General features: G+C 45.3%; 1 protein-coding gene across 7 annotated transcripts in view; it reads left to right on the forward strand.

Annotated features, from left to right (window-relative positions):
- The window catches only part of KDM2B (lysine demethylase 2B), a 183168-nt gene that overhangs the window by 27328 nt on the left and 142404 nt on the right, over positions 1-13436 (forward strand). For 5 of the 7 annotated variants that reach the window (XM_075834347.1, XM_075834369.1, XM_075834353.1 and 2 more), the window contains 2 exons: positions 1476-1522; positions 12759-12937. In XM_075834347.1, coding sequence (XP_075690462.1) covers positions 1476-1522; positions 12759-12937 — 226 coding nt within the window. Of the gene's footprint in view, positions 1-1475; positions 1523-12758; positions 12938-13436 lie in introns of those variants that run through there. The other 2 variants (XM_075834376.1, XM_075834385.1) reach the window with 2 other exon arrangements.

Here is a 13436-nt window from a genome sequence, read left to right on the forward strand (position 1 = left end):
GGGGATTGAACGGTCAAACCTCCTACACTGTGTGTCGCCATTTTTTGAGCTAACACACAGTGTAGTAGGTTTACATACACTAGTAAACACACAGTAAAACACGAACATACATAGAAATAACTTACCTGCTCCAGTCGCCGCCGCTCCCTCCGGTCCGTCTGCTACCGCCGCTCCAAGTGCACAAGTCCGGAAGCCGCGACCGGAAGTAGTAATCTTACTGTCCGGCCGCGACTTCCGGTCTACAGGAAAATGGCGCCGGACGGCGCACAGTTCAACTTGGACTGTGTGGGAGCGGCGCATGCGCCGTTCCCATACAGACGGCGTACAGCATAATGAATGGAACGGGCCTCGTTCGCATTCGCTATGGGGCTGTAGCTGCCGTATTCCATGTCTGTATGTGTCGTTAATCGACACATACAGAAATGGAAAAAAAAATGGCAGCCCCCATAGGGAGGAAAAAGTTCAAAAATAAAAAAAAGTAAAACACAAACACACAAATATAAAAGTTTTTAATAAAACACTAAAATAAAACTGATGTAAAAATTTTTTTTTTCGTGATACTGTTCCTTTAAAAACAGCTCTGTATTTTCAGAAGTTTTCTGCTAAGCGTGTGAACATACCCTAATTCTCAGTTTTCTCTGAGCCAGTGGGTGGAGCCTAACTGCTATCATGTCTTCTATACACTGCACACATAGAAATAGGAGAGCAGGATTCTCCTCTTCTATGGATCACATATATATTTTTATATATAGAAGCTGCAGCAACATGGAGATTATACAGCAGTAATCGGCAGTGTAGCTGGGAATCCAGGGTGAGATGGAGCTCTTCCTATGAGCAGCTGCAGTGTCTGTCTGCTCCTGTTCTCACCCCTGCCCCTCTACATAGACTTCTATGGGCAGCTGTAACCTCATCCTTTAGTGAGCTGAGCGTTCGACTTGTGTTAGGGCCGGTTCACATCTGCGTTGGAGGCTCCGTTAAGGGCCTCTGTCACAGATCCGTCCGAAAATACCGGAAGCAATAGCGCAGCTTGCTGCACTGTTTGTTGTTTTGCTGTAAACACCCAACAGAACCCATTGAAGTCGATGGGATTTGTTAGGAGCTGATGTTATCGGTCATACAACGGAAGAGGCGCTTCCGATATTTTCGTTGTTCTGCTCCCGAGAGACCGATGCTGGTTTACACAGGGCAATGATCAAGCACAAGCATTTGTACGAACATTGGCCCCTGTAAAGGTCCTTAAAACAAGACAGAGAATGCTGTCAATTCAGAGTGAGTGAACCGTTTGGGGGAGGTAAGTCCTAATAAGTTTACAGAAAAGGCATTTTTCTCTAATAAGATATATCCCGTTTCTTATATTAGCTTATACTATTGGTTGATGCAAAGTTTGGTGCGGTGCCTGTTTTATACAGATGCCACACCACAATATACATTACGCATACAACAGTATAATATATATTCTGTCCTTTTTATTGTAGAATGCCAGAACAGGAGTTCACTGTCAGAGATGTGAAACTACTGGTGGGTAAGTGGTTAAGTTTTTGTGGTTTATATAGTTGAATTTGGAACCCGTTAACCCCGTCCTGAGGTATGACGTATACTTACGTCATAGCCCGGTAGGGAAAGTAACAATAGCGACCGCGGCATCTAAAGCGTAAGAAAGAGGGTACGACCCGCTCTGACAGCCCATCGCCACGATCGTGGAGTGCTGATGGTTGGTGTGGCAGCCTGATGGGGCCTGGAGGCCAGAGGCAGGGCTTAATAGGAGCCTATCAAAAACACGATATACTGCAATACAATAGTATAGCCGTATATATTGCAAACAATCCAATGATTGCTGGTTCTATGGGACTAGTTTAAAAAAAAAATAAAAAAAAGAGCTTTTTTTAAATTTATTTTTAATTTATTTTTTATGTACAAAAATAGTCTGAAATATTACAGTATAACATTATTTAACACGCACGGTGAGTGCCATAAAAAAAAGAAAATGTAAACCGCCAGAATCAGTTTTTTGGTTACCTCATCTCCCATAAAAAAAAAATGGAATAAAAAGTGATAAAAAAACTTGCATGTGCCACAAAATGCTACCATTAAAAACGACAGCCCGTCCTGCAAAAAAATAATACCTCCTACCGCTCAATCGACCGAAAAATAAGTGATGGCTCTCAGAATGTGGCGGCACAAAATTTATTTTATTTTTTACAGTTAGATTTTTTTATTATAAAATATATATAAATTTGGTATCGCCCTAATCTTATTGACCCACAGATTAAAGTTAACATGACGTTTTATATTCCAACCCACAAAGAAATTTTTCCTGTTTCCTAGTACTTTATATCGTACAATAAATGGTGCCATGAAAAACGAAGACTCGTTCTGCAAGAATCAAGCCCTTATACGGCTATAGCGACAGAAAAATAAAGTTATGGCTTTTGGAAGGTGGGGAGGAGAAAATTAAAATCTAAAAAATGTCTGGCGGGAAGGGGTTAAAGTTTTTTTTTTTTTTTTTTTTTTTTTCTTTTTCATTATTAATTTAGTCACATAGTTTGTACGGTTGAAAAAAGACACATGTCCATCAAGTAGACACATGTCCATCAAGTAGACACATGTCCATGAAATATTATCCAACACGCACGCCTGTTTTTGTGCCGGAGTTGAGCACACTGGATCTCCACACTCTTTGGGAGGTCAACGGGGTCAACTTGTATGCAAAAGAGGTTCTGATGGCACATTTTGCTGGTGTGCCACCCGTTTTACTGCTAGAACAGGGAATATTTTTTAAGAACTTGGAGTAAGACTGGCAGTAGAAAAGATTTGGCAATTTCAGTTTTCTGATGTAAGCACATTAAAAACCTCTAATGTGCCTGTGTTGGAAAAACAAGTGTGGGTTTTAGAGCTCTGACACAGTTGAGTCACATTATTATCACCACCTCCTACATTAGTTGCTGACCGCGCGTAGCCCATGATGGAAGTGATGTGTTGTGGGTTGGCTTGGTGGGTATATAAGGTGTGCGATAGGCTGTCTCTACACATATCACTCCTTGTTGCCATGGGTAAACGGGGCGATTTATCAGAGTTGCAAAAAGGGATGATTATTGGCTTTTGGGCCAATGGTGGCAATATTTCTCAAACAGTGCAGTTTGCGAACCACACTGCTGTGGTGAAAGTGTATTGTGAGTGTACAAATGCCACCATTGGGAATAACAGACGTGGAAACTGCGAAGCACCACGTGCCATTGATGTGAGGGGTGAATATCGGCTACGAAGGTGTGCGATGGCCAAACGACGTGGAGCAGCTCACTGTAATAATCAACCAGGGGGCTACCGAACGTGTGTTTAAAACAACTGTTCACTGCGTATTGGGTTCTGAATCAGACGGATGGTCACTGCTCCTATGCTAACAAAGGTGCATCTGAAAAAAAAGACTTCAATTTCCACGGCCGTATCTGAATTGGACCACCGATGATTGGCAACTGGTTGCCTTCTCTGATGAGTCACGTTTTCTGCTTCATCGAACGGATGAATATTGGCGTGTCAGGTGAGAACATCCGAGAACAAACCACAAACACCCTGCAACCGTTGCTGGAATAACACAAGCTGGTGGCGGCAGCGTTCTGGTCTGGGGAATTTTTTCATGGCATTCTCTGGTCCCCTCATCCATGTGGAAGGCACTCTGAACCGATTTGGGTATGAATACATATTTGCAGACCACAACCACCCATACATGCTGTTTGTTTTCCCTGGGGCAAATGGAGTCCTCCAGCAAGACAATGCAACATATCACATGGCTAGAAATGTGAGTGGTTGGAAGAGCACGACCAAGACTTCCAAGTACTTCCCTGGCCCCCTAATTTGTCAGACTTGAACCCAATTGAGCAGTGCTGCCATCAGGGCAGTACTAGTCGTACTCCCATCAGAAAAGGGGCCCGTCGGGCTGTCGTCGTCTCCCCAGGACTATCGCCCCCCCCCCTGCAGACCTGTTGTAACTTCACAAACTGGACGAATAACTTCATCATCGTAGAGGAAAAGCAGAAGATCAGTGTGGAGATCCCCCCCCCCCCTCCCCAGCCAGCCCCTTCTCTACACAGCTGACTGGAACTGCAGTGTCCCGTCCCCCCCCCCCCCCTCTCCATCCTGCTTCCCATTCCTCCTGACCCCAAATGTTTGTTTTCTTTTTAGTTTCCCTAGAGTTTTTTTTTTTGCTGTGATTTTCGCTATCGCAGCAAAAATGGCGCAGTTCCTTGTCTCCTAATTTTGGTGCAGATTGCGCGCTGAAAATACACTACAAATGAAAATATAAGGCTATATTCAGACCGTGTGTGAAATAATCCGTGAATAACTGTCATTTTTCACAGCCCATTTGCACCCGTGCGGGACCCGTTTTCATAGATTCCTCATAGACTTTTGTGAAAATGCACAAAAATAGGACATGTCCTATTTTTTTTACAGGCCCTTCACACAGTCCGTTAAAGCAATGACCATGTGAATAACCTCATAGAAATACATGCAGACATGTGACGGCCATTAAAAAAAACGTCCTTCACACGGACGATTAAGATGTTAGTCTGAATAAGGCCTAGCTTAAAGGGAATGTGTCGCCAAATAAAAAAAATAATAATATATACATATATAATATATATATATATATATATTTATATTTATTTTTTTCCTATGTTGGGCACTTCCCAGAATTACAGCAAGGTGAATTCGGCAGAAGCAGCCTGACCTACAGCAGGTGTAAATGTGGGAGGGAGACTCTTCCCCCTCCCTATTTTTAGCTACAAGCCAGGAAAGGGTGTCTTCAAATTGCTAAGCAGTGTCCAGCAGAAGCTACAGGACACACCAAAAGGCTAAGAATGATGAAAGTCAAGAGGAAAGACCCTGTGGTAAATGACTTTTCAGTTGACAGATTCACACGGCGTATATTTGACGGCTTTTGACACATTTTTTACATGCCAAAAAAAGCGTCAAACGCTTGATCACGCTTCCCATTTTAAATTTTTTACGCAATTGTTTTTAAAAAAAAACTCTTGCAGAAAAAAAGCATCTTGTCAATTCTTTGGCACGTAAAGCGTGCCAAATGTTCCCATAGTATGTTCCCATATATTCAAACAGTGCAGTTTTGCCGCGGTTTCGCCATGCAGCTGAAAACTGAATAGGACATGCATTTTTAACAATGTGGTTTTCGGCCGCGCGGGAAAGACGCGGCAATACTGCACTGTGTGAATACATCCTTAAGCCCTGTTCACACAGTTTTTTGCAGGCAGAAAAAAAAAAAAATGTTCCTCAGAATTCCTTCAGGAATTTTTTTTTTTTTTTGTATCAAATCTTTGTTTTATTGAAAATATACGACAAGATATACAACAAAAGAACATCCGTACACAGATCATGGAAAACCGCAGAGAGAGCTTACGGCACGCAGGCCGAAGTTCTGTTCAATAATGACCATGCAGGATGAGAAACAATAAACAATAAAGTAGAAACGTTAGTAACGATAAACTGGGTACCCATGTCATAACGTGAGAAAATTAAGATAAGATGGAGATACAAGAGAGAAATCCAATGTCATACAAGGTTTGAGAGAAAAGGAGTAGCGTTAGGGTCTCCCCATGTGGAGGGGCTCTGTGCAATCTTAAGAGGAACAACTCTAGCCACCCCCCAGAGATCCTGAGGGGTAAGGGGAAGCTCAGGTTGGGAGGGGATGAGCGGCACGAAAAGTCAGCCACGGAGTCCACACCTTCAGATAGCCATCATGCTTTCTGAGCTCCCAGCTCAAGAGCTCCTCCATCCTGCCAATAGAGTCCATCTTATCTAACCACTCACGGAAAGTTGGGGGTGCGGTCGATTTCCAGTGGAGTGGAATCAGTAGTTTAGCCACTGTAATCATTTGAGTTATCAGATCATTATGCTTCGGGTGGAAATTTTGAAATGGAGCCCAGAGGAGAACAAGAGGAGCCCCAAGGGGGAGTGTTTGTTTCGTAACTTTCTGAATTGTGTCAGACACTTTATCCCAAAAGGGCTTGATCGAGGGGCAGTCCCACCAGATATGGGATATGTTACCCACGTCAGCATTACATTTCCAACACTGGTTGGATGGGATCAAATTGATCTTGGTTGTGGTCTTAAAGGAGTTCTCCTGAATTTTAACACATCTAGAGAAGCCAAATACGTGCTTTAGAATAAAAGACGTATCTTCCCTACTGAAGGTAACTTCTAGTTCCTTCTCCCAGGCCAGAAGAAAACTAGGCTTGGCAGGAGAGCCATCTAAAACCAGGCCAGAGTATATTTTAGAGACTAGGCCCTTAGGAAGAGCAGGTAATAGCAAATATGTCTCCAACCAGGAGGGTACTGAGATATCCGGAAACATCTTCAGGAAGAGGTTGCTTGTTTCTTTGAAACCCAGGGAGTGTAAGAAAGGAATGGTCGGGTGTGTATCTGTAGGCAAAAGGGATTGTAAGGTGGGAACTTGGCCATCTCCAAAAGTATCAACTACAGTATTGTATTTTAAAGAAGACCAGAAAGCATCCGGGTCAGCCGTGCAGTTTGTGAGTATCGGGAGTAGGTGGAGAGGTGTAAGCGGTAGTGTTTTTTTCATTGGGGTGCAATCGTAGAAAAATTTCTGAGATACTAAAACGGTGCCTTTTAATTGTAGGGCTTATGGAGTTTGTAAGTCCAGTTTTTAAAGATGGGCACCAGAGTCGAGCTTGTAAACCTGTAGAAAGCAGAGCTCTCTCCGCAGCTAGGATCGGGGATGCGTCCCTGATTCTTTTCAATGAAACCCATCTACCAAGGTGTATGGCTTTATAATAGGTTAAAATGTCCGGTAGGCCCATACCCCCGGAGCTGGGTTTGAGAATCAGGTGTCTATGTGCTAGTCGTGGCTTTTTAGAGTTCCAGAGAAATTTGGAGAATAGAGATTTGATGGAGTTAAAGAAAGCATGAGGCAGATGAATGGGTAAGGTTTGAAGCACGTATAAGATTTGAGGGAGAATGTAAGTCTTCAGGTAGTTTTTCCTCCCCACCCAGGATAGGAAGGGAATCCGCAGGGAATGTAACTGGGTTTTAATCTTGTTTAGTAAGGGGACGAAATGGGCAGCATAGAGTTGGGAGGATTTTTTAGTAAGCTTAACGCCCAGATATTTGATGCTATGTTGTGGCCATTGGAACGGGGCCAGTTGTTGTACGTCGCGTATATCCGCCAGTGGCGCAGAAACATTAAGGACTTCCGACTTGGGATAATTAATTTTGAAGTTTGACACATAACCGAAGAAATTAAAAGCTTGTAGTATCAAGGGGAATGCTTGCTCAGGGTTAGTGACCAGCAGCAGTAGGTCATCTGCAAAAGCAGCTGTCTTGTGGTTGTGGTTCCCCAGTTGTATGCCTGAGATATCGGTAGTCTGGATGATTTTCTGAATGAGTGTTTCTAAGGTGAGGATGAATAAAGCTGGGGAGAGGGGGCAACCCTGTCTTGATCTCCTTGATAAAGGATTGTTCTGTACGTTTTTTAAGAAGTTTGGTCATGACTTTGGAACCTCTATCCCCGTGCGCATAAAATTTGAAAGCGCTACGCTGATAGAATTTTAGCTGACTTAATATTAAGCAAATCTTTCAACTTCTTCCGTAAGTCACTCAAATCCCCCTGTATCTCAAGCGCTTGTGAGCGTTTACCCACTCTCTCAAGAGCAGAAATCTGTGAGAGTATGGAGTTGAGCTCTTTCTCTCTTTGTTTTTTTGCAATAAGCTCACCTCTGATGAAGGCTTTGTGCGTTTCCCACACAATTGGCGTTGAGCTATCAAGAGTTTCGTTTCTCTGAAAGAAGTCGACAAGATGGGCAGACAGGGAAGCTACATTGCGGGGATCATCTAAGAGGGTTTCATTCAAGGACCAAGTCCACGCCCTGGGGGGCAGGTTTTCCATGTTGAGGTTAAGAGAAATGGGGGCGTGGTAAGATAGGGTTATCGAGCCTATGCGAGGGACAGTCGCCATGGGCAGATGTCTACTGGAAATCAAGAGATCATCAATCCTATGGTGGGTCCCATGGGCATGGGAATAAAAGGAGTAATCTTTAGTTGTGGGGAAATGAAGTCGCCAGACATCTATCAGGTTCAGGTGTTGGAGGCAGCTCCTAATTCTTTTGAGGGAGGAATGCGCAATGGGTGGCCTGGTGGAGGACGTATCTAGCAGAGGATCTAGTGAAACATTAAGATCTCCCACCACCACCAAAAGTCCCTCTGCAAATTCTTTAAATAAATTTAATGTTTTAATTAACCATTGAGGCTGTCCCTGATTTGGAGCATATAAATTAGCAAAGGAGATGGGCGAGCCAGCAAGAGTTCCCTTAATGAAAAGGAATCTACCTTCTGGGTCAGATTGAGACACTGAGTGGATGTAGGATACATTCTTTTTAAAGGCTATGCTAACCCCTTTGGAGGAGGAGGAGGAGGAAGGATGAGTGCTATGAAACCATGTTGTGTAATGGTAGTGAGAGAGTGGGTAGCTTTTGGGATTTAAAGTGGGTTTCCTGCAAAAGAATGACATCCGCCCCCTCCTTTTTCAGGAGCGCTAAAATTTGACTCCTTTTCCTGGGATCATTCAGGCCTTTGGTGTTGAGTGAGGTTACACAAATATCTGAACCAGTCATAGATAAGTATTAAGTGGTGGAGACAGAGGAATAGCGCCACCAGGTGGCCAAATGACAGAGGCGAAAAAGAAACAGTTGGAGGACAGCAAGTAGAGACATCACATTCTCATGTGGAGGTTTCAGTATCTCAGCGGGTACAAAAAACATCTCGAAAATTGGAAGATACAGGGTTAAAACTGGTATCCCAAAACAAAATGATATAACAAAACAAAACAATAGCCTGGAGATAGGCAAAGTATGTACCATATTAACAGTACATCTCAGATCGACAAACCAAAATAATAGGTTTTAGATAGTGCTATGCAATGATAACATTCAAAATAACAGTAAAGCTAAGTATGTAGTGGTCTAACATTATAAAGCAATCTGGAGAGGGCGTGAACCCGCAGAATGCAAATAACTGTGTTACAAAAAAGTGGCGATGCGTAACTGCTTATACAAGGAAACAAGAGCCTTAACATGAAAAAGGATATGTGGAGCCGCTCGTGCCCCCTGAGATCCAGGGCTTCAAGTAGTATCCATGGAGACTCTGCCAGGTGCCGATTTTCCAGATCTTTTACAATTCCTGGTCATCTTGTGCGGATTGGCGGTTTCCCAGGGCGTGTGAGGGGGTAACAGCGGCAGATCGGACAGATTTTGGACCGCAGCCCAGTCCGGACCTTCCAGGTCAGGGATTCCCAAGGCCACCAGTGCGTCCTCAAGGTCCGCATGTTTACGAACCATGAATCTTTTGCCTTCAATCATGAAGGAGATGCCGAAGGGGAACAGCCATCTGTATGCAATATTGTTGCGCTGGAGGGCCTCCGTAAAGGGTTTCAGAGTTTGGCGCTTGGATAACGTGGCTCTTGACAGATCTTGGTAGACCGAAACCCTCGATCCCTCCCACAAGAGGGAATCACAAAGTCTCACATGTTTCAAGATGTCATCTCGGACCTTTGAGCTGAAAAGGCGACAAATAACCATGCTGATTTCGTCCCGGTAGTTATCTCCAAGTATTTGAGTGAAAATTTGCTTGATCGAGGTATACAAGGATTCGTCCGGAATAGATTAAAAAACGCCCTTCAAGCGCAAGTTATTACGGCGCCCTCTGTTATCTTGGTCCTCCAGCCAGTCTATGACCGAGTTCAGGTGGGTCTGACAGGCGAGAAAAGAGGACGTGGAAGCCTCAGTGTAAAGGATGAGGTGGGTTTGAGTAGACTCCAGCTGCTCAACTCTGTTGCCAATCTGGCGGACTTCTTGTTTGATGTCACCTAGCTCTTTGACGACCGGTTCTAGTGCCTTGTTTAGAACCCTGCTAATAAAGGATCTGGAAACGGGCAAGTCCCTGGTAGATGCGGTATCATCCATGTCACTGTCTGCATCTGCTACGGGCGCAGCCTGGGCCTTAGCAGACCTGTCTTTCTAGTGGTAGTGGAGAGGTGATCCCTGACGTTTGAGGGTTGAGACTTTTTAACGAAGTTATCCAGGCTAGTGGCTTTAGACTGTACAGTAACGTCTCTTGCTTTTTGTTGCCCAATTTTGACCATCATACAAGCAGCTAGGTCTGTGGGTAAGTAGAATCAGGTAGTTAGACCATGTGTAAGGTTATGGAGAGTTCATTGCTAAAGATAAAGCTTTTGGATGTCGATCCGAGAAGATTGACAAAGTTAATGCAAGATAAGTACGGAGGTTTGTCCCCCACACAAGAGATGCAAATCTGTGGGAAAGAGGTCCTCAAAAATTAGAGCCAGGCTCGTCCATATAGTAGTATGGTGACAATAGCAATATGGTTCAAGATGGCAATGTGATGAGGAACTGCAGGGATATTCCGGTGCTATATAGGTGGAGTAGGGTACAGGTGTGTAGGAGGCCCCTTGTATTTCCCGGTCTGACCTAGGGTTAAGGGTCAAGGACCCAATCTGTGTGGGCACGCGGGCTGCAGCAACTGGCCCCACCAGCCAGGTGCAGGGTGTTTAGCAGGCAGGTAAGGTGGTGGTTAGATTGGTGGTTAGATTGGTTCTGGCCCCCTCTCCCTCTCACCTCCAGGCTAGAGTGTCAGCACAGCGAGGTGCCCGGTATCTGGGAAGGCCACGTCCGCGAGCGGGGAGATCCAAAATCGAGGCCGCGGCTTCTCCTCCCACGGTAGGCCGCAAGTCCAGAGGCAGGACACGGCCAAAACAGAGGTGGCAGAGCAGCCCTCTCTGTTTCCCCACACCAGGACGAGGGCGGCGGGCTCACAGGAAGACCGAGGGGAGCTCCGGTGAGTGCGTCGGGCGAGGGCCTCTGATGCGCGGCCACCGCGCTTATAGTAATCGAGGCCGCGGCTTCACTCGTGCCGCTAGGCCGCAAGATGTCCGGAGGCCTAGTGAGGCCGGAAAGGGCGCAAACGGTGCGTGGCCGAGCGGGGGGGGGGATGCTCCTACCGGAGAGTTGCTGGCAGTGATCAGCGGGACGCACTCACGGGCTGCACTCGGTGGAGTCAGGAGCTCTGCAGGGATGTGTCCGCTCCAGTCCTCAGCAAGCCACGCCCCTCCTTCAGGAATTTTGAAGCAGATTTTAAGCTGCCTGCACTGTTTTTCCGCTGTTTTCCCGGCAGTTTTCGTCCGCGGCCATTGACGTTAATGCAAGAACCATGGGCGAAAACGCCAAAAAAAACTCCTCCGAAAAGATTTCAATGGGAGGTCAGAGGTGGAAGCTGCAAGAAAGGAAACTCCGCACCCCTCCCCTCCCCATGAGCGGTCAAAAGCCACCCGGGAAAAAAACACCTCTACCTCCCATTGAAATCAATGCGGGGCGTTTTCGGGGGTTTTATGGCGCTGATTCCGACGTGATTTCGCTCTGTGTGAACAGGGAGTTATATCTCTCCTTCCTTTTTTTTTTTTTTTTTTAATACTTTATTACCACCTTAGTAATGGCAGTTGTCTGTTTTGATGACATCCATTACGAAGGTGGGGCTTAGTGCTAGCCAGTAAAAAGGCTACGCTACCCACCGCCGCCAGGGGTATCTGGAAGAGCCGGGTACGATCCAGTACCCGACCATCTGTAGCGATCGTCCGGCACTGGGGTGGCCGCAGGCTGGTATTATTAGGCTGAGAAGGGCCAAAAACAGTGACCTTCCCACCCTGGTAATGCTAGGCTGCTGTGTTGTATCTGGCTGGTTATGAAATTGGGGGGATCCCCAAGTAGTTTTTGTGAATTTATTCATTTAAAAAATAAAATAAAAAAGACCATGGGGTCCCCGCCATTTTCATAACCAGCCAGATATAATAAAGCAGCCGCAGCCTAGCATTACCAGGGTGGGAAGGGTCACTGTTTTTTCCCCTTCCCAGCCTAATATCACCAGCCTGCAGCCGCCCCAGTGCCCGACCATCACTACAGATGGTCGGGTAGTGGATCGTGCCCGGCTCTTCCCGATACCCCTGGTGGCGGTGGGTACCGGGGTAGCTTTTTTTTTTTTTTTGTGTCTAACAGTAAGCCCCGTCTTAGTAATGGACGTCGTCAAACAGACAACCGCAATTATGAAGGTGGTAATAAAGAATTAAAAAGGAAAAAAAAAGAGACCTAAGAATTTTTTTTATTGAAATAGCTCTCCCACACAACACTCTCTCACCATTTTATTAAAAAAAATAAAAATAAAAAGGAAAATGAAAAAAAAGTAGATCACCGAAGTCCAAAGACTCTACGACGTTCAGTGCAACCTGCAGAACAAAAAAAATAAAAGTTCGTAATATGCCGCTGCTTCTTGATTCCTTGCTTCTACTGTGAATCGCCATGTAGTTACACGGTGGTTCACGGAAGGAGCAAGGAACGATGAGCAGCAGTGCTCGCCGCTGATCCTTCAAAGCAGCCGCCAATCAGCGGTTTTGAAGGAACAGGGACAAGCACCGCTGCTCCGTCGAGCGACACAGCACACGTGTGCAACCGTGCCACACACAGACCCCCACACACAAAACCACGCACACCTTACCTGCATGTTTGGGGGATCTGTGGGGGGACGCTCGACGGAGCAGCGGTGCTTGCCACTGATCCTTCAGGACAGCTGATAATGCGCAGTACAGAGCGAGACGGCAGAAGTAAATGCATTTTTATAATGGAATACATTTTTTGCTAAGCTTTTAACTTGAAACTTCTCTTCTGCAGGAAGCCGACGCGTAGTGGATGTAATGGATGTGAACACGCAAAAGGCCACAGACATGAGTATGTCACAGTTTGTCCGATACTTCGAAACACCAGAAACTGAAAGGGAAAAACTATACAATGTGATCAGCCTGGAGTTCAGCCACACCAAGCTAGAAAAAGTAGTCAAGCGTCCAACTGTGGTATGGTGATCTGTTAAAGCTGGGGTGTTTACATCCCAATATTAGTTTTAGGCAAATTATCGGTCCCAAGTGATTTAGCGGAAGGGGAATCTATCACCATGACTGACCCCTTTAACTTTGGCCATCTAACATGCCCTAAGAAGAACAAGCCAGCGGTTGCAGGAAGTGTGCCCTCCATGTAGATGGAGTGTCACACTCTTCTGATTGGCAGAGTGCGTCAACATGGTTACATCCACGGCACTTTAGAATGTAAGGTGCCTTTGATAAGTTTACATGTTTTCTCACGCGGCTTAGTTTGCATAGATGGTGCACTTTATTGCGGTTCACCAATGGGAGATGTGGGGTGGGGGTTGTTAGGCACCTCTGTCACAAGTTTTGGTGCCACACTCCGTTTTAAAGGCCATTTCATCTTTAAACCCCTAAATGGCCATAGATTAGTATATCAAAAGCTGTAGCAAAAGTTAATGATTTTAGTTCAAAAGTTAATATTTTATTCAAA

The sequence above is a fragment of the Rhinoderma darwinii genome, chromosome 1 (genome assembly GCF_050947455.1).
Source record: "Rhinoderma darwinii isolate aRhiDar2 chromosome 1, aRhiDar2.hap1, whole genome shotgun sequence".
In the NCBI taxonomy this organism is placed as follows: Eukaryota; Metazoa; Chordata; class Amphibia; order Anura; family Rhinodermatidae; genus Rhinoderma; species Rhinoderma darwinii.